At 60.8% G+C, this 23,203-nt stretch overlaps 1 protein-coding gene across 2 annotated transcripts; it reads right to left on the bottom strand.

The window, feature by feature from the left end:
• Positions 1-1,146: 1,146 nt before the first annotated feature.
• Positions 1,147-21,329, bottom strand: LOC309583745 (dehydrogenase/reductase SDR family member 4-like). Of its 2 annotated transcripts, none has more exons than XM_082299536.1 (9): positions 21,174-21,329; positions 16,374-16,491; positions 13,244-13,303; positions 11,462-11,563; positions 9,796-9,866; positions 9,401-9,452; positions 4,408-4,554; positions 3,355-3,410; positions 1,147-1,319 (listed from the first exon to the last, which is right to left on the bottom strand). In XM_082299536.1, the coding sequence occupies exons 1-9, from the start codon at positions 21,293-21,295 to the stop codon at positions 1,205-1,207; spliced, it is 843 nt and encodes a 280-aa protein (XP_082155662.1). In that variant the 5' UTR covers positions 21,296-21,329; the 3' UTR covers positions 1,147-1,204. The 2 variants fall into 2 exon arrangements, with proteins under 2 accessions (XP_082155662.1, XP_082155663.1); XM_082299537.1 differs by having other exon boundaries at positions 4,408-4,542.
• Positions 21,330-23,203: the final 1,874 nt, after the last annotated feature.

Raw genomic sequence — 23,203 nt, 5'->3', positions numbered from 1 at the left:
AAACCAGTAAAGCCAAATCTCCCAGTCGCTCCCAGTTCATCCCAGTAACCCCCAGTCCCTTCCCAGTAAGCCCAAATCCCAAACCAGTAACAAAAAAGCCCAAACCAGTCCAAACCAGTAACAAAAAAGCCCATACCAGTAACAAAAAAGCCCAAACCAGTCCAAACCAGTAAGCCCAAATCCCAAACCAGTAAGCCCAAACCTCATCCCAGTCCCTCCCAGTTCATCCCAGTAACCCCAAACCCCAAACCAGTAAGGAAAAACCCCGAACCAGTCCAAACCAGTCCAAACCAGTAACTGCAAATCTCATCCCAGTCCCTCCCAATCCCCTCCCAGTTCATCCCAGTTCATCCCAGTCCCTCCCAGTAACCCCAAACCCCAAACCAGTAACAAAAAAGCCGAAACCAGTCCAAACCGGTAATGCCAAATCCCCTCCCAGTTCCCTCCGAGTCGCTCCCAGTTCCCTCCCAGTTCCCTCCCAGTCCCTTCCAATCCCCTCCCAGTTCCCTCCCAGTTCCCTCCCAGTCCCTTCCAATCCCCTCCCAGTTCCCTCCCAGTCCCTCCCAATCCCCTCCCAGTTCCCTCCCAGTCCCTCCCAGTTCCCTCCCAGTCGCTCCCAGTTCCCTCCCAGTCGCTCCCAGTCCCTCCCAATCCCCTCCCAGTTCCCTCCCAGTCCCTCCCAGTTCCCTCCCAGTCGCTCCCAGTTCCCTCCCAGTCCCTCCCAGTAACCCGAAACCCCAAACCAGTAAGGCAAAAGCCCAAACCAGTCCAAACCAGTAAGCCCAAATCCCCTCCCAGTTCCCTCCCAGTCCCCCGAAACCCCAAACCAGTAAGGCAAAAGCCCAAACCAGTCCAAACCAGTAAGCCCAAATCCCCTCCCAGTTCCCTCCCAGTCCCCTCCCACTTCATCCCAGTCCCCTCCCAGTCCCTCCCACTAACCCCCAAACCCCAAACCAGTAATGAAAAACCCCAAGCCAGTCCAAACCAGTCCAAACCAGTAACTCCAAATCCCCTCCCAGTCCTTTCCCAGTCCCTCCCAGTAACTCCCAGTCCCCCCCCAGCTTTCCGCCGCCGCTGACGCTCCGATAAAGCCGCTCGCTGCTTTCCGACTCCTTCGCATCTCATTAGCATATTAGACACTTCTCATTTGCATCTTGTTTGCGTGTAATTTGCATCTCATTTGCATGCGGCGGAGGGGGCGGGGTCAGAGGCGCGGCCGGGCCCCTCCGGCCACCAGCAGCGTCTGCCCGGCCACGAAGGAGGCCTGGGGGGAGACCAGGAACAGCACGGCCGCGGCCACCTCGTCTGGGGAGCCCAGTCTGCAACGAGCGGCAACTGGGAGCGACTGGGAGCGACTGGGAGGGACTGGGAGGGACTGGGAGGGACTGGGAGGGACTGGGAGGGACTGGGAGGGGATTGGGAGGGGATTGGGAGGGACTGGGAGGGACTGGGAGCGACTGGGAGCGACTGGGAGGGGATTGGGAGGGGATTGGGAGGGACTGGGAGGGACTGGGAGCGACTGGGAGCGACTGGGAGCGACTGGGAGGGGATTGGGAGGGGATTGGGAGGGACTGGGAGGGACTGGGAGGGGACTGGGAGGGGATTGGGAGGGACTGGGAGGGACTGGGAGGGGATTGGGAAGGGATTGGGAGGGACTGGGAGGGACTGGGAGGGGACTGGGAGGGACTGGGAGGGACTGGGAGGGAACTGGGAGGGAACTGGTTTGTACTGGGAGGGGATTGGGAGGGACTGGGAGGGGACTGGGAGGGACTGGGAGGGACTGGGAGGGAACTGGGAGGGAACTGGGAGGGGACTGGGAGGGGATTGGGAGGGACTGGGAGGGACTGGGAGGGGATTGGGAGGGACTGGGAGGGACTGGGAGGGGATTGGGAGGGACTGGGAGGGAACTGGGGAGGGACTGGGAGGGAACTGGGAGGGAACTGGGAGGGGATTGGGAGGGACTGGGAGGGACTGGGAGGGACTGGGAGGGAACTGGGAGGGACTGGGAGGGGACTGGGAGGGACTGGGAGGGACTGGGAGGGGATTGGGAGGGATTGGGAGGGACTGGGAGGGAACTGGGAGGGACTGGGAGGGGATTGGGAGGGGATTGGGAGGGACTGGGAGGGGACTGGGAGGGACTGGGAGGGGATTGGGAGGGGATTGGGAGAGACTGGGAGGGACTGGGAGGGGACTGGGAGGGACTGGGAGGGACTGGGGGGGGATTGGGAGGGACTGGGAGGGGATTGGGAGGGACTGGGAGGGGACTGGGAGGGACTGGGAGGGACTGGGAGGGGACTGGGAGGGACTGGGAGGGACTGGGGGGGGATTGGGAGGGACTGGGAGGGGATTGGGAGGGACTGGGAGGGGATTGGGAGGGATTGGGAGGAACTGGGAGGGACTGGGAGGGGATTGGGAGGGATTGGGAGGGACTGGGAGGGACTGGGAGGGAACTGGGAGGGACTGGGAGGAACTGGGAGGGGATTGGGAGGGATTGGGAGGGACTGGGAGGGAACTGGGTGGGAGTGGGAGGGACTGGGAGGGACTGGGAGGGACTGGGAGGGGATTGGGAGGGACTGGGAGGGGACTGGGAGGGACTGGGAGGGACTGGGAGGGGATTGGGAGGGACTGGGAGGGGACTGGGAGGGACTGGGAGGGACTGGGAGGGGACTGGGAGGGACTGGGAGGGACTGGGAGGGGACTGGGAGGGATTGGGAGGGACTGGGAGGGGACTGGGAGGGACTGGGAGGGGACTGGGAGGGACTGGGAGGGAACTGGGAGGGACTGGGAGGGGACTGGGAGGGACTGGGATGAACTGGGAGGGGACTGGGAGGGACTGGGAGGGATCGGGAGGGACTGGGAGGGAACTGGGAGGGGATTGGGAGGGACTGGGAGGGGACTGGGAGGGACTGGGAGGGAACTGGGAGGGAACTGGGAGGGAACTGGGACAGGATAGGGGAGGGTACTGGTGTGTACTGGTCTATACTGGTCCGTACTGGGCTGTACTGGTCTATACTGGTCCGTACTGGGCTGTACTGGTCTATATTGGTCTGTACTGGTCTGCACTGGTCTATACTGGGCTGTGCTGGTGTATACTGGACTGTACTGGGCTGTACTGGTGTGGAGTGGCCAATAATGGTCTATACTGGTCTGTACTGGTCCCTATTGGTCCATACTGGTTTCTACTGGTCCCCCCTGGTCTGTACTAGTCTGTACTGGTGCATACTGGTCCCTACTGGTCCTTACTGGTCTGTACTAGATTGTACTGGTTTATACTGGTCCATACTGCTCTGTACTGGTCTATACTGGTCTGTCCACGTTTATACTGGTCCGTACTGGTCTGTACTGGGCTCTCACCTCTCCACTCCCAGTGCTCCCAGTGCCTGCTCCCGCATGGCCTCGTCCTCCCACAGCTGCGGGGGGGGGAAACCAGTATAACCCAGTTCCTCCCAGTTCCTCCCAGTCCCTCCCAATCCCCCCCCAGTCCCCTCCCAGTCCCTCCCAGTCCCTCCCAATGCCGTCCCAGTTCCTCCCAGTCCATCCCAGTCCCTGCCAATCCCCCCCCAGTCCCTCCCAGTCCCCTCCCAGTCCCCACCAATCTCCTCCCAGTTCCTCCCAGTCCATCCCAGTCCCTCCCAGTCCCCTCCCAGTCCCTCCCAGTCCCCACCAATCTCCTCCCAGTCCCTCCCAGTATAAACCAGTCCCTCCCACTCCCCCCCAAACCCCTTTTTCCCCGTTCCCCCCACATTTTTAACCCTTTTCTCCCCATTTTTCCCCCTTTCTTCCCTCCCAGTCCCTCCCAATCCCCTCCCAGTTCCCTCCCAGTCCCCTCCCAGTCCTTCCCAGTCCCCTCCCAGTTCCCTCCCAGTCCCCTCCCAGTCCCCACCAATCTCCTCCCAGTCCCGTCCCAGTCCCTCCCAGTCCCTCCCAATGCCGTCCCAGTTCCTCTCAGTCCATCCCAGTCCCTGCCAATCCCCCCCCAGTCCCTCCCAGTCCCCACCAATCTCCTCCCAGTCCCTCCCAGTATAAACCAGTCCCTCCCACTCCCCCCCAAACCCCTCTTTCCCCATTTCTCCCCCATTTTTAACCCTTTTCTCCCCATTTTTCCCCCTTTTTTCCCTCCCAATCCCCCCCAGTCCCTCCCAGTCCCTCCCAATCCCCTCCCAGTCCCTCCCAGTCCCTCCCAATCCCCTCCCAGTCCCTCCCAGTCCCTCCCAGTCCCTCCCAGTCCCCACCAATCTCCTCCCAGTCCCTCCCATTATAAACCAGTCCCTCCCACTCCCCCCCAAACCCCTTTTCCCCCGTTCCCCCCCCATTTTTAACCCTTTTCTCCCCATTTTTCCCCCTTTTTTCCCTCCCAATCCCCTCCCAGTCCCCTCCCAGTTTATCCCAGTCCCTCCCAGTACTCACGGCCCGGCTGAACCGGGTCTTCACCAGTCCGGGGGCGACTCCGTTGATTCGGACGCCGCGGGGGAGCAGCTCCGGGCTCAGCGCCGCCACCAGGCCCAGCAGCGCCGTCTTACTGACACTGTAGGGGCCCAGCCCCTGGCCACGCCCCTCATTAGCATACACGGGACACGCCCCCTTACTGACACTGTAGGGGCCCAGCCCCTGGCCACGCCCCTCATTAGCATACACGGGACACGCCCCCTCACTGACACTGTACGGGCCCAGCCCCTGGCCACGCCCCTCATTAGCATACACGGGACACGCCCCCTTACTGACACTGTAGGGGCCCAGCCCCTGGCCACGCCCCTCATTAGCATACGCGCCTCATTAGCATACACGGGACACGCCCCCTTACTGACACTGTACGGGCCCAGCCCCTGGCCACGCCCCTCATTAGCATACACGGGACACGCCCCCTCACTGACACTGTAGGGGCCCAGCCCCTGGCCACGCCCCTCATTAGCATACACGGGACACGCCCCCTTACTGACACTGTACGGGCCCAGCCCCTGGCCACGCCCCTCATTAGCATACACGGGACACGCCCCCTTACTGACACTGTACGGGCCCAGCCCCTGGCCACGCCCCTCATTAGCATACACGGGACACGCCCCCTTACTGACACTGTAGGGGCCCAGCCCCTGGCCACGCCCCTCATTAGCATACGCCCCTCATTAGCATACACGGGACACGCCCCCTTACTGACACTGTACGGGCCCAGCCCCTGGCCACGCCCCTCATTAGCATACACGGGACACACCCCCTTACCGACACTGTACGGGCCCAGCCCCTGGCCACGCCCCTCATTAGCATACGCGCCCTCATTAGCATACACGGGACACGCCCCCTTACGGACACTGTAGGGGCCCAGCCCCTGGCCACGCCCCTCATTAGCATACGCCCCTCATTAGCATACACGGGACACGCCCCCTTACTGACACTGTACGGGTCCAGCCCCTGGCCACGCCCCTCATTAGCATACGCGCCTCATTAGCATACACGGGACACGCCCCCTTACTGACACTGTAGGGGCCCAGCCCCTGGACACGCCCCTCATTAGCATACGCGGGACACGCCCCCTTACTGACACTGTAGGGGCCCAGCCCCTGGCCACGCCCCTCATTAGCATACGCGCCTCATTAGCATACACGGGACACGCCCCCTCACTGACACTGTAGGGGCCCAGCCCCTGGCCACGCCCCTCATTAGCATACGCGCCTCATTAGCATACGCGGGACACGCCCCCTCACTGACACTGTACGGGCCCAGCCCCTGGCCACGCCCCTCATTAGCATACACGGGACACGCCCCTTACTGACACTGTAGGGGCCCAGCCCCTGGCCACGCCCCTCATTAGCATACGCGCCTCATTAGCATACACGGGACACGCCCCTTACTGACACTGTAGGGGCCCAGCCCCTGGCCACGCCCCTCATTAGCATACACGGGACACGCCCCCTTACTGACACTGTAGGGGCCCAGCCCCTGGCCACGCCCCTCATTAGCATACACGGGACACGCCCCCTCACTGACACTGTACGGGCCCAGCCCCTGGCCACGCCCCTCATTAGCATACACGGGACACGCCCCCTTACTGACACTGTACGGGCCCAGCCCCTGGCCACGCCCCTCATTAGCATACACGGGACACGCCCCCTTACTGACACTGTAGGGGCCCAGCCCCTGGCCACGCCCCTCATTAGCATACGCCCCTCATTAGCATACACGGGACACGCCCCCTTACTGACACTGTACGGGCCCAGCCCCTGGCCACGCCCCTCATTAGCATACACGGGACACACCCCCTTACCGACACTGTACGGGCCCAGCCCCTGGCCACGCCCCTCATTAGCATACGCGCCCTCATTAGCATACACGGGACACGCCCCCTTACTGACACTGTAGGGGCCCAGCCCCTGGCCACGCCCCTCATTAGCATACGCGCCTCATTAGCATACACGGGACACGCCCCCTTACTGACACTGTACGGGTCCAGCCCCTGGCCACGCCCCTCATTAGCATACGCGCCTCATTAGCATACACGGGACACGCCCCCTTACTGACACTGTAGGGGCCCAGCCCCTGGACACGCCCCTCATTAGCATACGCGGGACACGCCCCCTTACTGACACTGTAGGGGCCCAGCCCCTGGCCACGCCCCTCATTAGCATACGCGCCTCATTAGCATACACGGGACACGCCCCCTCACTGACACTGTAGGGGCCCAGCCCCTGGCCACGCCCCTCATTAGCATACACGGGACACGCCCCCTTACTGACACTGTACGGGCCCAGCCCCTGGCCACGCCCCTCATTAGCATACACGGGACACGCCCCTTACTGACACTGTACGGGCCCAGCCCCTGGCCACGCCCCTCATTAGCATACGCGCCTCATTAGCATACACGGGACACGCCCCCTTACTGACACTGTACGGGCCCAGCCCCTGGCCACGCCCCTCATTAGCATATGCACCCTCATTATCATACGCGGGACACGCCCCCTTACTGACACTGTAGGGGCCCAGCCCCTGGCCACGCCCCTCATTAGCATACGCGCCTCATTAGCATACACGGGACACGCCCCCTTACTGACACTGTACGGGCCCAGACCCTGGCCACGCCCCTCATTAGCATACACACCCTCATTAGCATACATGGGACACGCCCCCTTACTGACACTGTACGGGCCCAGCCCCTGGCCACGCCCCTCATTAGCATATGCACCCTCATTATCATACGCGGGACACGCCCCCTTACTGACACTGTAGGGGCCCAGCCCCTGGCCACGCCCCTCATTAGCATACGCGCCTCATTAGCATACACGGGACACGCCCCCTTACTGACACTGTACGGGCCCAGACCCTGGCCACGCCCCTCATTAGCATACACACCCTCATTAGCATACATGGGACACGCCCCCTTACTGACACTGTACGGGCCCAGCCCCTGGCCACGCCCCTCATTAGCATACACGGGACACGCCCCCTTACTGACACTGTAGGGGCCCAGCCCCTGGCCACGCCCCTCATTAGCATACGCGCCTCATTAGCATACACGGGACACGCCCCCTTACTGACACTGTACGGGCCCAGCCCCTGGCCACGCCCCTCATTAGCATACACGGGACACGCCCCCTTACTGACACTGTAGGGGCCCAGCCCCTGGCCACGCCCCTCATTAGCATACGCGCCTCATTAGCATACACGGGACACGCCCCTTACTGACACTGTAGGGGCCCAGCCCCTGGCCACGCCCCTCATTAGCATACACGCCTCATTAGCATACACGGGGCACGCCCCCTTACTGACACTGTACGGGCCCAGCCCCTGGCCACGCCCCTCATTAGCATACGCGGGACACGCCCCCTTACTGACACTGTACGGGCCCAGCCCCTGGCCACGCCCCTCATTAGCATACACGGGACACGCCCCCTTACTGACACTGTACGGGCCCAGCCCCTGGCCACGCCCCTCATTAGCATACGTGCCTCATTAGCATACACGGGACACGCCCCCTTACTGACACTGTACGGGCCCAGCCCCTGGCCACGCCCCTCATTAGCATACGTGCCTCATTAGCATACACGGGACACGCCCCCTTACTGACACTGTACGGGCCCAGCCCCTGGCCACGCCCCTCATTAGCATACGTGCCTCATTAGCATACACGGGACACGCCCCCTTACTGACACTGTACGGGCCCAGCCCCTGGCCACGCCCCTCATTAGCATACGCGCCTCATTAGCATACACGGGACACGCCCCCTTACTGACACTGTACGGGCCCAGACCCTGGCCACGCCCCTCATTAGCATACACACCCTCATTAGCATACACGGGACACGCCCCCTTACTGACACGGTACGGGCCCAGCCCCTGGCCACGCCCCTCATTAGCATACGCGGGACACGCCCCCTTACTGACACTGTAGGGGCCCAGCCCCTGGCCACGCCCCTCATTAGCATACGCGCCTCATTAGCATACACGGGACACGCCCCCTAGCTGACACTGTAGGGGCCCAGCCCCTGGCCACGCCCCTCATTAGCATACGCGCCTCATTAGCATACGCGGGACACGCCCCCTTACTGACACTGTAGGGGCCCAGCCCCTGGCCACGCCCCTCATTAGCATACGCGCCTCATTAGCATACACGGGACACGCCCCTTACTGACACTGTACGGGCCCAGCCCCTGGCCACGCCCCTCATTAGCATACGCGCCCTCATTAGCATACACGGGACACGCCCCCTTACTGACACTGTACGGGCCCAGCCCCTGGACACGCCCCTCATTAGCATACGCGCCTCATTAGCATACACGGGACACGCCCCCTTACTGACACTGTACGGGCCCAGCCCCTGGCCACGCCCCTCATTAGCATACACGGGACACGCCCCCTTACTGACACTGTAGGGGCCCAGCCCCTGGCCACGCCCCTCATTAGCATACACGGGACACGCCCCCTTACTGACACTGTACGGGCCCAGCCCCTGGCCACGCCCCTCATTAGCATACACGGGACACGCCCCCTTACTGACGCTGTACGGGCCCAGCCCCTGGCCACGCCCCTCATTAGCATACACGGAACACGCCCCCTTACTGACACTGTACGGGCCCAGCCCCTGGCCACGCCCCTCATTAGCATACGCACCCTCATTAGCATGCACAGGACACGCCCCAGTATAACCCAGTTCATCCCAGCATAACCCAGTGCCCTCCCAGCATGACCCAGTTCGACCCAGTCCTTCCCAGTCCCTCCCAGTTCCCTCCCAGTTCCCTCCCAGTCCCTCCCAGTTCCCTCCCAGTCCCTCCCAGTCCCTCCCAGTCCCCTCCCAGTCCCTCCCAGTTCCCTCCCAGTCCCTCCCAGTCCCTCCCAGTCCCCTCCCAGTCCCCTCCCAGTCCCTCCCAGTTCCCTCCCAGTCCCTCCCAGTCCCTCCCAGTCCCTCCCAGTCTCACCGCCATGGGCTGGTACCCAGCAATCGATGACATCAGCACGATGGCCCCGCCCCTACAAGATCCCCGCCCCTTTAGCCCCGCCCACCACAGGACACGCCCACAATGACGTCACCACCCCGCTCCCCAAACCACGCCCACAATGATGTCACCCTTCACCCCACCCCAAGCCCCGCCCACACCCCAGGCCCCGCCATCTTATCAGGGAGGCCACGCCCCCTCCCCACAGACCCCGCCCCTTTCCAGCCCCCACCCCTCACCCCTGAGGCCACGCCCCCTTCCACAGGCTCCACCCCTTTTCAGGCCCGCCCCCTCCCCACAGGCCCCGCCCCCTCCCCACAGGCCCCGCCCCTCACCCCTGAGGCCACGCCCCCTCCCCACAGGCCCCGCCCCCTCACCCGCGGCGCTCCATGTGGGGCACCACCAGCCGCACCAACATGGCCGCCGCCGTCACGTTCACCTGGAACACCTGAGGGGGCGTGGCCAGAGGTGGGCGTGGCCCGAAGGGGGCGTGGCCGAGTGGGGGCGTGGCCAGGAAGGGGCGGGGTTGGGGTGGGAAGGGTTAAAAGGGGGCGGGGCTTAGCGCCAGCAAGATGGCTGCCGGGGAGGGGAGGGGCGGGGCTTAAAGGGGCGGGGCTTAAAGGGGGCGGGGCTTAAAGGGGCGGGGAGTCCTGAGGGAATTTGGGGGAAATTTGGGGGAAAATTTGGCGGAAAAGGGGGAATTTTGGGGGGTTTTGGGGAAATTTGGGGGAAAATTTGGGGGAAAAGGGGGAATTTTGGGGGGTTTTGGGGAAATTTGGGGGAGAAATTGGGGGAAAAGGGGGAATTTTGGGGGGTTTTGGGGAAATCTGGGGGAAAAATTGGGGGAAAAGGGGAAATTTTGGGGGGTTTTGGGGAAATTTGGGGGAAAAATTGGGGGAAAAGGGGAAATTTTGGGGGGTTTTGGGGAAATTTGGGGGAAATTTTGGGGGAAAAGGGGAGATTTCAGGGGATTTTGGGGGGAAAAATGGGGGAAAAGGGGAAATTTTGGGGGATTTGGGGGAAATTGGGAAGAAAAAGGGGAATTTCAGGGGAAAAAGGGAAATGTTGGAAAATTTGGGGAAAATTTGGGGGGAAAAGAGGAATTTGGGGAAAATGGGGGGATTTGGGGGGAAAATTGGGGAAAAAACGGGGAATAAAGGGGAAAATTGGGGAAAAACGAGGGAAATTGGTGGAAATTTGGGGAAAAAAGGGGGTAAATTGGGGGAATTTGGGGAAATTGGGAAGAAAAAGCGGAATTTTGGGGAATTTCAGGGGAAAAAGGAAATCTTGGAAAATTTGGGGAAAATTATGGGGGAAAAAGGGAAATTTGGGGAAAAAAGGGAAAAATTGGGGGAATTTAGGGAAAAAAGGGGAAAATTGGAGGAATTTGGGGAAAAAGAGGAAGATTGGAGGAATTTGGGAGGAATTCGGGGGAAATTTGGGGAAAAAGGTGAAAATTGGGGGACTTGGGGAAAATTGGGAAGAAAAAGGGAAATTTTGGGGGGGAAAAAGGGAAATTTGGGGAAAAAATAGGGAAATTGGGGGAATTTGGGGGAAAAAGGGGGAAAAAAGGGGAAACTTGCAGAATAAAGGGGGAACTTGGGGAAAAAAGGGGAAAATTTGGGGGAAAATTGGGGGAATTTGGGGAAAAAAGGGGAAAATTGGGAGAATTTGGGGAAAAAAGGGGGAAAAAGGGGGAAACTTGGGGAAAAAAGGGGAAATTGGTGGAAATTTTTGGAAAAAAGGGGAAAAATGAGGAAAATTAGGGAAAAAAGGGGGAAAAAAGGGGGCAATTGGGGGAAAAGGGGGAAATTGGGGGCAATTTGGGGAAAGCAAAGGGAGAATTGGGGGAAAAAAAGGGGAATTTGGGAAACTTGGGGGGGATTTGGGGCGAAAGCGTTGAAATGGCAGCGGATTCGGGGCCAAACGGGCGAGAAAAGGGCGGGAAATTGGGGGAATTCCGCGGGGATTTTGGGGGGTGGGCGTGGCCAGGGGGGGCGTGGCCAGGTGGGCGTGGCCTCACCTGGTCCCAGGTGGCCTCACCTTGTCCCAGGTGGCCTCGTCGGCCTCCAGGATGGGCCCGAAGTGGGGGTTGACGGCGGCGTTGGACACCAGGATGTCGATGCCACCGTACGTGGCCAGCGCCTGGCGGGGGGGCGGGCAGGTGAACCCCAAAAAAGCCCCCCAAAAAGCTCCCAATTCACCCCAAAAAACCCCCAAATCCACCCCCCGAACCCCCCCTAAAAAGCCCCAAATCCACCCGAAAAAACCCCTGAATCCACCCCAAAAAGCCCCCGAATCCACCCCGAATCACTCAAAATCCACCCCAAGCCACCCCAAAACCCCCAATTCACCCCAAAACCCCCCGAATCCACCCCAAAAAGCCCCCAAATCCACCCCAATTCACTCAAAATCTACCCAAAGCCACCCCAAAACCCCCGAATCCACCCCAAAAACCCCCAAAACCCCCCCAAATGCCCAAATTCACTCAAAATCCATCCAAATCCACCCCAAAACCCCCCGAATCTGCCCCAAAAACCCCCCCTAAAAAGCCACCCAAATCCACCCCAAAACCCCCCGAATCCACCCCAAAAACCCCCCAAACCCCCCAAAATTGCCCCAAAACCCCCAAATCCACCCAAATCCACCCCAATTCACTCAAAATCCACCCAAATCCAGCCAAATCCGCCCCAAAATCCACCCCAAATCCACCCAAAATACGGCCCAAAACCTCCTGAATCCAGCCTGAAAACCACCCAAATCCACCCAAAATCCATCCAAATCCACCCTAAATCCACCCAAAATCTGCCCAAATCCACCCAAAATCCACCCAAACCCACCCAAAATCTGCCCAAATCCACACAAAATCACCCAAATCCACCCAAATCCACCCCAAATCCACCCAAATCCACCCAAAATCCGCCCAAATCCACCCAAATCCACCCAAAATCTACCCAAATCCACCCAAATCTGCCCAAATCCACCCAAAATCTGCCCAAATCCACCCAAAATCCACCCAAATCCACCCCAAATCCACCCCAAATCCACCCAAATCCACCCCAAATCCACCCAAATCCACCCAAATCCACCCAAAATCTGCCCAAATCCACCCCAGACCCCTCCCAGCTGTGCCCAGGTGCCCCCAGCTGTGCCCAGGTGTGCCCAGCTGTGCCCAGGTGTGTCCCAGGTGTGTCCCAGGTGTGCCCAGGTGCCCCCAGCTGTGCCCAGCTGTGCCCAGGTGTGTCCCAGGTGTGTCCCAGGTGTGCCCAGGTGCCCCCAGCTGTGCCCAGCTGTGCCCAGGTGTGTCCCAGGTGTGTCCCAGCTGTGCCCAGGTGCCCCCAGCTGTGCCCAGGTGCCCCCAGGTGTGCCCAGGTGCCCCCAGCTGTGCCCAGGTGTGTCCCAGGTGTGTCCAGGTGCCCCCAGGTGTGCCCAGGTGTGCCCAGCTGTGCCCAGCTGTGCCCAGGTGTGTCCCAGGTGCCCCCAGCTGTGCCCAGGTGCCCCCAGGTGTGCCCAGATGCCCCCAGCTGTGCCCAGGTGTGTCCCAGGTGTGCCCAGGTGTGTCCCAGCTGTGCCCAGGTGTGTCCCAGCTGTGCCCAGGTGCCCCCAGCTGTGCCCAGCTGTGCCCAGGTGTGTCCCAGGTGTGCCCAGCTGTGCCCAGGTGTGTCCCAGGTGTGCCCAGGTGCCCCCAGCTGTGCCCACGTGTGTCCCAGGTGTGCCCAGCTGTGCCCAGGTGTGTCCCAGCTGTGCCCAGGTGCCCCCAGGTGTGTCCCAGGTGCCCCCAGCTGTGCCCAGCTGTGCCCAGCTGTGCCCCCAGCCCCCCCTCACCGCCTCCACCATCTCCTGGCGGCTCCGGGCGTTTCCCACGTGGCACGTGACACCGCTCACCTGCGGGCCCAAAAACCCCCCAGCTGTGCCCGGGTGTGCCCAAAAACCCCCAAAATCCCCCCAAAACCCCCCCAAAACCCCCCCAGCTGTGCCCGGGTGTGCCCAAAAACCCCCAAAATCCCCCCAAAACCCCCCCAGGTGTGCCCGGGTGTGCCCAGAAACCCCCAAAATCCCCCCAAAATCCCCCCAAAACCCCCCCAAAACCCCCCCAGGTGTGCCCAGGTGTGCCCAAAACCCCACTCAGGTGACCCCAACCCCCCCCCAAATCCCCCCAAACCCCACTCAGGTGACCCCAACCCCCCCCCAAATCCCCCCAAACCTCCCCCAGGTGACCCCAAACGCCCCCAAAATCCCCCCAAACCCCCCAAAATCCCCCCAAAACCCCCCAAAATCCACCCAAACTTCCCCCAAACCTCCCCCAGGTGACCCCAAACCCCCCAAAATCCCCCCAACCCCCCCCCAGGTGACCCCAAACCCCCCCAAAATCCCCCCAAAACCCCCCCCAAATTCCCCCAAACCCCCCCAACCCCCCCCCAGGTGACCCCAAACCCCCCAAAATCCCCCCAACCCCCCCCAAAATCCCCCCAAACCCCCCCAAAATCCCCCCAAACCTCCCCAAAATCCCCCCAAACCTCCCCAAAATCCCCCAAACCCCCCCCCAGGTGACCCCAAACCCCCCAAAATCCCCCCAAACCTCCCCAAAATCCCCCCAAACCTCCCCCAGGTGACCCCAAACTCCCCCAAAATCCCCCCAAACCGCCCCAAAATCCCCCCAAACCTCCCCCAGGAGACCCCAAACCCCCCCAAAATCCCCCCAAACCTCCCCAAAATCCCCCAAAACCCCACCCAGGAGACCCCAAACTCCCCCAAAATCCCCCCAAACCTCCCCAAAATTCCCCCAAACCTCCCCAAAATCCCCCCAAACCTCCCCCAGGAGACCCCAAACTCCCCCAAAATCCCCCCAAACCTCCCCAAAATCCCCCCAAACCCCACCCAGGAGACCCCAAAACCCCCCCAGGTGACCCCAAAGCCCCCAAAATCCCCCCAAACCCCCTCCAAATTCCCCCAAACCCCCCCAAAATCCCCCCAAACCCCCCCCAGGCCACCCCAAATCCCCCCAAAATCCCCCCAAACCCCACTCAGGTGACCCCAAACCCCCCCAAAATCCCCCCAAAACCCCCCAAAATCCCCCCAAAACCCCCCAACCCCCCCCCAGGTGACCCCAAACCCCCCCAAAATCCCCCCAACCCCCCCCCAGGTGACCCCAAACCCCCCAAAATCCCCCCAAACCTCCCCAAAATCCCCCAAAACCTCCCCAAAATCCCCCCAAACCCCACCCAGGAGACCCCAAACCTCCCCAAAATCCCCCCAAACCTCCCCAAAATCCCCCAAACCCCACCCAGGTGACCCCAAAATCCCCCAAAATCCCCCCAAACTTCCCCCAAACCCCCCCAGGTGACCCAAAACCTCCCCAAGATCCCCCCAAGCCTCCCCAACCCCCCCAAAAATCCCACAAAACCCCACCCAGGTGACCCCAAACCCCCCAAAATCCCCCCAAAGCCCCCCCAAAATCCCCCAAATCCCCCCAAAATCCCCCAAAACCCCACCCAGGTGACCCCAAACCCCCCAAAATCCCCCAAACCTCCCCAAAATCCCCCAAAACCCCACCCAGGTGTGCCCAAACCCCCCCAAAATCCCCCCAAAGCCCCCCCAGGCCACCCCAAATCCCCCCAAAATCCCCCAAAACCCCACTCAGGTGACCCCAAACCTCCCCAAAATCCCCCCAAACTTCCCCCAAACCCCCCAGGTGACCCCAAACCCCTCCAAAATCCCCCAAAACCCCCCCCAGGTGACCCCAAACCCCCCCAAAATCCCCCCAAACTTCCCCCAAACCCCCCCAGGTGACCCCAAAGCCCCCAATATCCCCCCAAACCCCACCCAGGAGACCCCAAACCTCCCCAAAATCCCCCCAAACCCCAGTCAGGTGACCCCAAATCCCCCCAATATCCCCCCAAACCCCACCCAGGAGACCCCAAACCTCCCCAAAATCCCCCCAAACCCCCCCCAGGTGACCCCAAACCCCCCCAAAATCCCCCCAAAACCCCCCAAAATTCCCCCAAACCCCCCCAACCCCCCCCCAGGTGACCCCAAACCCCCCAAAATCCCCCCAAACCCCCCCCCAAATCCCCCCAAACCCCCCCAAAATCCCCCCAAACCCCCCCCAGGCCACCCCAAATCCCCCCAAAATCCCCCCAAACCCCACTCAGGTGACCCCAAACCTCCCCAAAATCCCCCCAAACTTCCCCCAAACCCCCCAGGTGACCCCAAACCCCCCCAAAATCCCCCCAAACTTCCCCCAAATCCCCCCAGGTGACCCCAAAGCCCCCAATATCCCCCCAAACCCCACCCAGGAGACCCCAAACCTCCCCAAAATCCCCCCAAACCCCCCCCAAAATCCCCCAAAATCCCCCAAACCTCCCCCAGGTGACCCCAAACCCCCCAAAATCCCCCAAAACCCCCCCCAGGTGACCCCAAACCCCCCCAAAATCCCCCCAAACTTCCCCCAAATCCCCCCAGGTGACCCCAAACCCCCCAAAATCCCCCAAAACCCCACCCAGGAGACCCCAAACCTCCCCAAAATCCCCTAAAACCCCCCCCAAATCCCCCCAACCCTCCCCAAAATCCCCCCAAACCCCCCCAGGTGAACCCAAACCCCCCCAACCCCCCCCCAAAATCTCCCAAAACCCCACCCAGGTGACCCCAAACCCCCCAAAATTCCCCCAAACCCCCCCCCAAATCCCCCCAAATCCCCCCAAAATCCCCCCCAAATCCCCCAAACCCCCCCAAAATCCCCCCAAACCCCCCCCCAAATCCCCCCAAACCTCCCCAAAATTCCCCCAAACCCCACCCAGGTGACCTCAAACCCCCCCAAAATCCCCCCAAATCCCCCCAAAATGCCCCCCAAATCCCCCCAAACCCCCCAAAATCCCCCCAAACCCCACCCAGGTGACCCCAAATCCCCCCAAATCCCCCCAAATCCCCCGAACCCCCCGTTCCCCCGCGCTGTCACCTGCAGGCCGCGCTCCCTCAGGCGCTCCAGCGCTCTCTGCACGTTGGGGGCGTGGCGGGAGCTCAGCAGCACCCGGGCCCCGGCCCCGCCCAGAGCCGCGGCCACGGCCAGCCCGATGCTGCGGGAGTGGGCAACTGGGGCAACTGGGGCAACTGGGGCAACTGGGGCAACTGGGGCAACTGGGGCAACTGGGGCAACTGGGGAACTGGGGCAACTGGGGCAGCTGGGGGAACTGGGGCAACTGGGGCAACTGGGGCAACTGGGGCAACTGGGGCAACTGGGGCAGCTGGGGCAACTGGGGGCAACGGGGCCAACTGGGGGAACTGGGGCAACTGGGGGCAACTGGGGGCAACGGGGGCAACTGGGGCAACTGGGGGGCAACTGGGGGAACTGGGGCAACTGGGGCAGCTGGGGCAACTGGGGGGCAACTGGGGCAACTGGGGCAGCTGGGGCAGCTGGGGCAACTGGGGGAACTGGGGCAACTGGGGCAACTGGGGCAACTGGGGGAACTGGGGCAACTGGGGCAGCTGGGGCAACTGGGGCAGCTGGGGGGCAACTGGGGCAACTGGGGCAGCTGGGGGCAACTGGGGCAGCTGGGGGGCAACTGGGGCAACTGGGGCAACTGGGGGGCAACTGGGGCAACTGGGGCAGCTGGGGGCAACTGGGGCAGCTGGGGGGCAACTGGGGCAACTGGGGCAACTGGGGGGCAACTGGGGCAACTGGGGCAGCTGGGGCAGCTGGGGCAACTGGGGCAGCTGGGGGCAACTGGGGCAGCTGGGGCAGCTGGGGCAACTGGGGGAACTGGGGCAACTGGGGCAACTGGGGCAACTGGGGCAGCTGGGGCAGCTGGGGCAACTGGGGCAACTGGGGCAACTGGGGCAGCTGGGGGCAACTGGGGCAACTGGGGCAACTGGGGGCAACGGGGGCAACTGGGGCAACTGGGGCAGCTGGGGCAACTGGGGGAACTGGGGGCAACTGGGGCAACTGGGGCAACTGGGGCAGCTGGGGCAACTGGGGCAGCTGGGGCAACTGGGGCAACTGGGGCAGCTGGGGCAACTGGGGCAACTGGGGCAGCTGGGGGAACTGGGGCAACTGGGGCAGCTGGGGCAACTGGGGGAACTGGGGGAACTGGGGCAGCTGGGGCAACTGGGGCAACTGGGGCAGCTGGGGGCAACTGGGGGGGCAACTGGGGGAACTGGGGCAACTGGGGCAACTGGGGGAACTGGGGGAACTGGGGGAACTGGGGCAACTGGGGCAACTGGGGCAACTGGGGCAACTGGGGGCAACGGGGGCAACTGGGGCAACTGGGGCAACTGGGGCAGCTGGGGCAACTGGGGGAACTGGGGCAACTGGGGCAGCTGGGGGAACTGGGGCAACTGGGGCAACTGGGGCAACTGGGGCAACTGGGGCAGCTGGGGCAACTGGGGCAACTGGGGCAACTGGGGCAGCTGGGGCAACTGGGGCAACTGGGGCAACTGGGGCAGCTGGGGCAACTGGGGCAACTGGGGGCAACGGGGGCAACTGGGGCAACTGGGGCAGCTGGGGCAACTGGGGCAACTGGGGCAACTGGGGCAGCTGGGGCAACTGGGGCAACTGGGGGAACTGGGGGAACTGGGGGCAGCTGGGGGCAACTGGGGCAACTGGGGCAACTGGGGGAACTGGGGGAACTGGGGCAACTGGGGCAACTGGGGCAACTGGGGGAACTGGGGGCAACTGGGGCAACTGGGGCAACTGGGGGAACTGGGGGAACTGGGGGCAGCTGGGGGCAACTGGGGGCAACTGGGGGAACTGGGGCAACTGGGGCAACTGGGGCAACTGGGGCAACTGGGGCAGCTGGGGCAACTGGGGCAACTGGGGCAACTGGGGCAGCTGGGGCAACTGGGGGAACTGGGGCAACTGGGGCAACTGGGGCAACTGGGGCAGCTGGGGCAACTGGGGCAACTGGGGGCAACGGGGGCAACTGGGGCAACTGGGGCAGCTGGGGCAACTGGGGCAACTGGGGCAACTGGGGCAGCTGGGGCAACTGGGGCAACTGGGGGAACTGGGGGAACTGGGGGCAGCTGGGGGCAACTGGGGGAACTGGGGCAACTGGGGCAACTGGGGGAACTGGGGCAACTGGGGGAACTGGGGCAACTGGGGCAACTGGGGGAACTGGGGGCAACTGGGGGAACTGGGGGCAACTGGGGGAACTGGGGGAACTGGGGGCAGCTGGGGGCAACTGGGGGAACTGGGGCAACTGGGGCAACTGGGGCAACTGGGGCAACTGGGGCAACTGGGGGCAACTGGGGCAACTGGGGGCAACTGGGGCAACTGGGGCAGCTGGGGGAACTGGGGGAACTGGGGCAGCTGGGGCAACTGGGGCAACTGGGGCAGCTGGGGCAACTGGGGCAACTGGGGGAACTGGGGCAACTGGGGGCAGCTGGGGGCAACTGGGGGAACTGGGGCAACTGGGGCAACTGGGGCAACTGGGGCAACTGGGGCAACTGGGGCAGCTGGGGGAACTGGGGCAACTGGGGCAACTGGGGGAACTGGGGCAACTGGGGGAACTGGGGGAACTGGGGGAACTGGGGCAGCTGGGGGCAACTGGGGCAACTGGGGGAACTGGGGGAACTGGGGCAACTGGGGGAACTGGGGGAACTGGGGCAGCTGGGGGCAGCTGGGGCAACTGGGGCAGCTGGGGCAACTGGGGGAACTGGGGCAACTGGGGGAACTGGGGGCAACTGGGGCAACTGGGGGAACTGGGGGAACTGGGGCAGCTGGGGGAACTGGGGGCAACTGGGGCAACTGGGGGAACTGGGGGAACTGGGGCAACTGGGGGAACTGGGGGAACTGGGGCAGCTGGGGGCAGCTGGGGCAACTGGGGGAACTGGGGCAACTGGGGGAACTGGGGGAACTGGGGCAACTGGGGGAACTGGGGGAACTGGGGCAGCTGGGGCAACTGGGGCAACTGGGGGCAACTGGGGCAACTGGGGCAACTGGGGCAACTGGGGCAGCTGCGGCAACTGGGGCAACTGGGGGAACTGGGGCAGCTGGGGCAACTGGGGCAACTGGGGCAACTGGGGCAGCTGGGGCAACTGGGGCAGCTGGGGGCAACTGGGGGAACTGGGGCAACTGGGGCAGCTGGGGGAACTGGGGGAACTGGGGCAACTGGGGCAACTGGGGCAACTGGGGCAGCTGGGGCAACTGGGGCAACTGGGGGAACTGGGGCAACTGGGGCAACTGGGGCAACTGGGGGAACTGGGGCAACTGGGGCAACTGGGGCAGCTGGGGCAACTGGGGCAACTGGGGCAACTGGGGGAACTGGGGGGCAACTGGGGGAACTGGGGCAACTGGGGCAACTGGGGGGCAACTGGGGGAACTGGGGCAGCTGGGGGCACTGGGGCAACTGGGGGAACTGGGGCAACTGGGGCAACTGGGGGGCAACTGGGGGAACTGGGGCAGCTGGGGCAACTGGGGCAACTGGGGCAACTGGGGGAACTGGGGGAACTGGGGCAACTGGGGCAACTGGGGCAGCTGGGGCAACTGGGGCAACTGGGGCAACTGGGGGAACTGGGGGGCAACTGGGGGAACTGGGGCAACTGGGGCAACTGGGGGGCAACTGGGGCAACTGGGGCAGCTGGGGCAACTGGGGCAACTGGGGCAACTGGGGGAACTGGGGGCAACTGGGGGAACTGGGGCAACTGGGGCAACTGGGGCAACTGGGGGCAACTGGGGGAACTGGGGCAACTGGGGCAACTGGGGGCAACTGGGGGCACCTGAAGGGGGGGGGGGGGATTTTGGGGAGATTTTGGGCGAGGCTGGGGAGGGTTTGGGGGAATTTGGGATATTTTGAGTTGTTTTGGGTTAGTTTTGGGGTAATTTGGGTTCATTTGGGTTCATTTGGGGTTAATTTGGGTTAATTTGGGGCTAATTTGGGGTTAATTTGGGTTCATTTTGGGTTACTTTGGGTTAATTTGGGTTAATTTTGGGGTTAATTTGGGACTAATTTGGGTTCATTTTGGGATACTTTGGGTTAATTTGGGTTAATTTGGGGTTAATTTGGGATTAATTTGGGTTCATTTTGGGTTAATTTGGGTTAATTTTGGGTTATTTTGGGGTTAATTTGGGATTAATTTGGGTTTATTTTGGGTTACTTTGGGTTAATTTGGGGTTAATTTCGGATTAATTTGGGTAAATTTTACAATAATTTGGGGTTCATTTGGGTTATTTTGGGTTCATTTTGGGGTTAATTTGGGTTACTTTTGGATTAATTTGGGTTCATTCGGGGTTAATTTGGATTAATTTGGGTTCATTTTGGGTTAATTTGCGTTAAATTGGCTCAATTTTGGGATAATTCCAGGGGATTTCGGGGCGTTTGGGAGTCCAGTGATTATTTTGGGTTCATTTGAGTTAATTTGAGTTAATTTGGCTCAGTTTTGGGGTTAATTCCAGGGGATTTCGGGGGGTTTGGGAGTCCAGTGATTATTTTGGGTTCGTTTGAGTTAATTTGGCTCAATTTGGGGTTAATTCCAGGGGATTTCGGGGCGTTTGGGAGTCCAGTGATTATTTTGGGTTCATTTGGGTTAATTTGAGTTAATTTGGCTCAATTTGGGGTTAATTCCAGGGGATTTCGGCAGAGTTACGAGCCCAGTGATCATTTTGAGTTAATTTTGGGTTAATTTGAGTTCATTTTGGCTCAGTTTTGGGGTTAATTCCAGGGGATTTCGGGGGGGGATTATTTCGGGTTCACATCGGCGCTCCTGGCGGCGGACCCCGCGCTCGAGTTTTGGGGTGAATCCGGGCGGTTTCGGGGTCACTCACCCGTCCGTCCCCGCTGTCACCAGCGCCACTTTCCCCTCCAGGGCTCTCGGGGACCCTCCCGAACTCATCGCGGACCCCCCAAAAAACGCCCGGAGCCGCCCGGAGCCTCCCCCGCGGAACATCCGCGCCCCTCAGACGGACCTTGACCCGCACTGGGAGCACTGGGAGGGACTGGGAGGGACTGGGAGGGGCTTGGGGGTCACTGGGAGGGAACTGGGAGGGACTGGGAGGGGCTTGGGGGTCACTGGGAGGGAACTGGGAGGGACTGGGAGGGGCTTGGGGGTCACTGGGAGGGAACTGGGAGGGACTGGGAGGGGCTTGGGGGTCACTGGGAGGGAACTGGGAGGGACTGGGAGGGGCCTGAGGGTCACTGGGAGGGAACTGGGAGGGACTGGGAGGGAACTGGGAGAGGTTTTTGGTGTTACCGGTGCTCGGAGAGTCCCGCGCTGTCCGTGAGGGAAAGAGTCCGAAAAGGGCCTGAGAAGGTAACTTTTGACACCAAATCCACTCACAAACTCCCCAAAATGTCACTTTTAAACCCCAATCCCCCTCACAAACTCCCCAAAATGTCACTTTTAAACCCCAATCCCCCTCACAAACTCCCCAAAATGTCATTTTTTACACCAAATCCCCTCACAAACTCCCCAAAATGTCATTTTTGACCCCAAACCCCCTCACAAACTCCCCAAAATGTAACTTTTAAACCCCAATCCCCCTCACAAACTCCCCAAAATGTCATTTTTAACCCCAAATCTCCTCACAAACTCCCCAAAATGTCATTTTTGACCCCAAATCCCCCTCACAAACTCCCCAAAATGTCATTTTTGACCCCAAATCCCCTCACAAACTCCCCAAAATGTCATTTTTAAACCCCAATCCCCCTCACAAACTCCCCAAAATGTCATTTTTGACCCCAAATCCCCCTCACAAACTCCCCAAAATGTCACTTTTAAACCCCAAACCCCCTCACAAACTCCCCAAAATGTCATTTTTAACCCCAAATCCCCTCACAAACTCCCCAAAATGTCATTTTTGACCCCAAATCCCCTCACAAACTCCCCAAAATGACATTTTTGACCTCGAATCCCCTCACAAACTCCCCAAAATGACATTTTTGACCCCAAATCCCCTCACAAACTCCCCAAAATGTCATTTTTAACCCCAAATCCCCTCACAAACTCCCCAAAATGTCATTTTTGACCCCAAATCCCCTCACAAACTCCCCAAAATGTCATTTTTGACCCCAAACCCCCTCACAAACTCCCCAAAATGTCATTTTTGACCCCAAATCCCCTCACAAACTCCCCAAAATGTCATTTTTAACCCCAAGCCCCCTCACAAACTCCCCAAAATGTCATTTTTTACCCCAAATCCCCTCAGAAACTCCCCAAAATGTCATTTTTAACCCCAAACCCCCTCACAAACTCCCCAAAATGTCATTTTTAACCCCAAATCCCCTCACAAACTCCCCAAAATGTCATTTTTTACCCCAAATCGCCTCACAAACTCCCCAAAATGTCATTTTTGACCCCAAATCCCCTCACAAACTCCCCAAAATGTCACTTTTAAACCCAAATCCCCTCACAAACTCCCCAAAATGTCATTTTTTACCCCACATCCCTTCACAAACTCCCCAAAATGTCATTTTTGACCCCAAATCCCCTCACAAACTCCCCAAAATGTCATTTTTTACCCCACATCCCTTCACAAACTCCCCAAAATGTCATTTTTAACCCCAAGCCCCCTCACAAACTCCCCAAAATGTCATTTTTAACCCCAATCCCCTCACAAACTCCCCAAAATGTCATTTTTAACCCCAAATCCCCTCACAAACTCCCCAAAATGTTATTTTTGACCCCAAACCCCCTCACAAACTCCCCAAAATGTCATTTTTGACCCCAAATCCCCTCACAAACTCCCCAAAATGTCATTTTTTACCCCAACCCCCCTGAAAAACTCCCCAAAATGTCATTTTTGACCCCAAATCCCCTCACAAACTCCCCAAAATGTCATTTTTGACCCCAAATCCA

Source organism: Coloeus monedula, assembly GCF_965178545.1.
Source record: "Coloeus monedula genome assembly, chromosome: 32".
In the NCBI taxonomy this organism is placed as follows: Eukaryota; Metazoa; Chordata; class Aves; order Passeriformes; family Corvidae; genus Coloeus; species Coloeus monedula.
The sequence above is the reverse complement of the archived record's forward strand: the minus strand, read 5'-3'. Positions and strand labels throughout refer to the sequence as shown.

Coding starts and splice junctions, on each gene's coding strand:
- LOC309583745 (XM_082299536.1), bottom strand. CDS start 21,295: ATGTTCCGCGGGGGAGGCTCCGGGCGGCTCCGGGCGTTTTTTGGGGGG. Junction 16,492..21,173: donor GTGACAGCGGGGACGGACGG/GTGAGTGACCCC, acceptor CCACTCCCGCAG/CATCGGGCTGGCCGTGGCCG. Junction 9,867..11,461: donor ACGAGGCCACCTGGGACAAG/GTGAGGCCACCT, acceptor ACGCCCCCTCAG/GTGTTCCAGGTGAACGTGAC.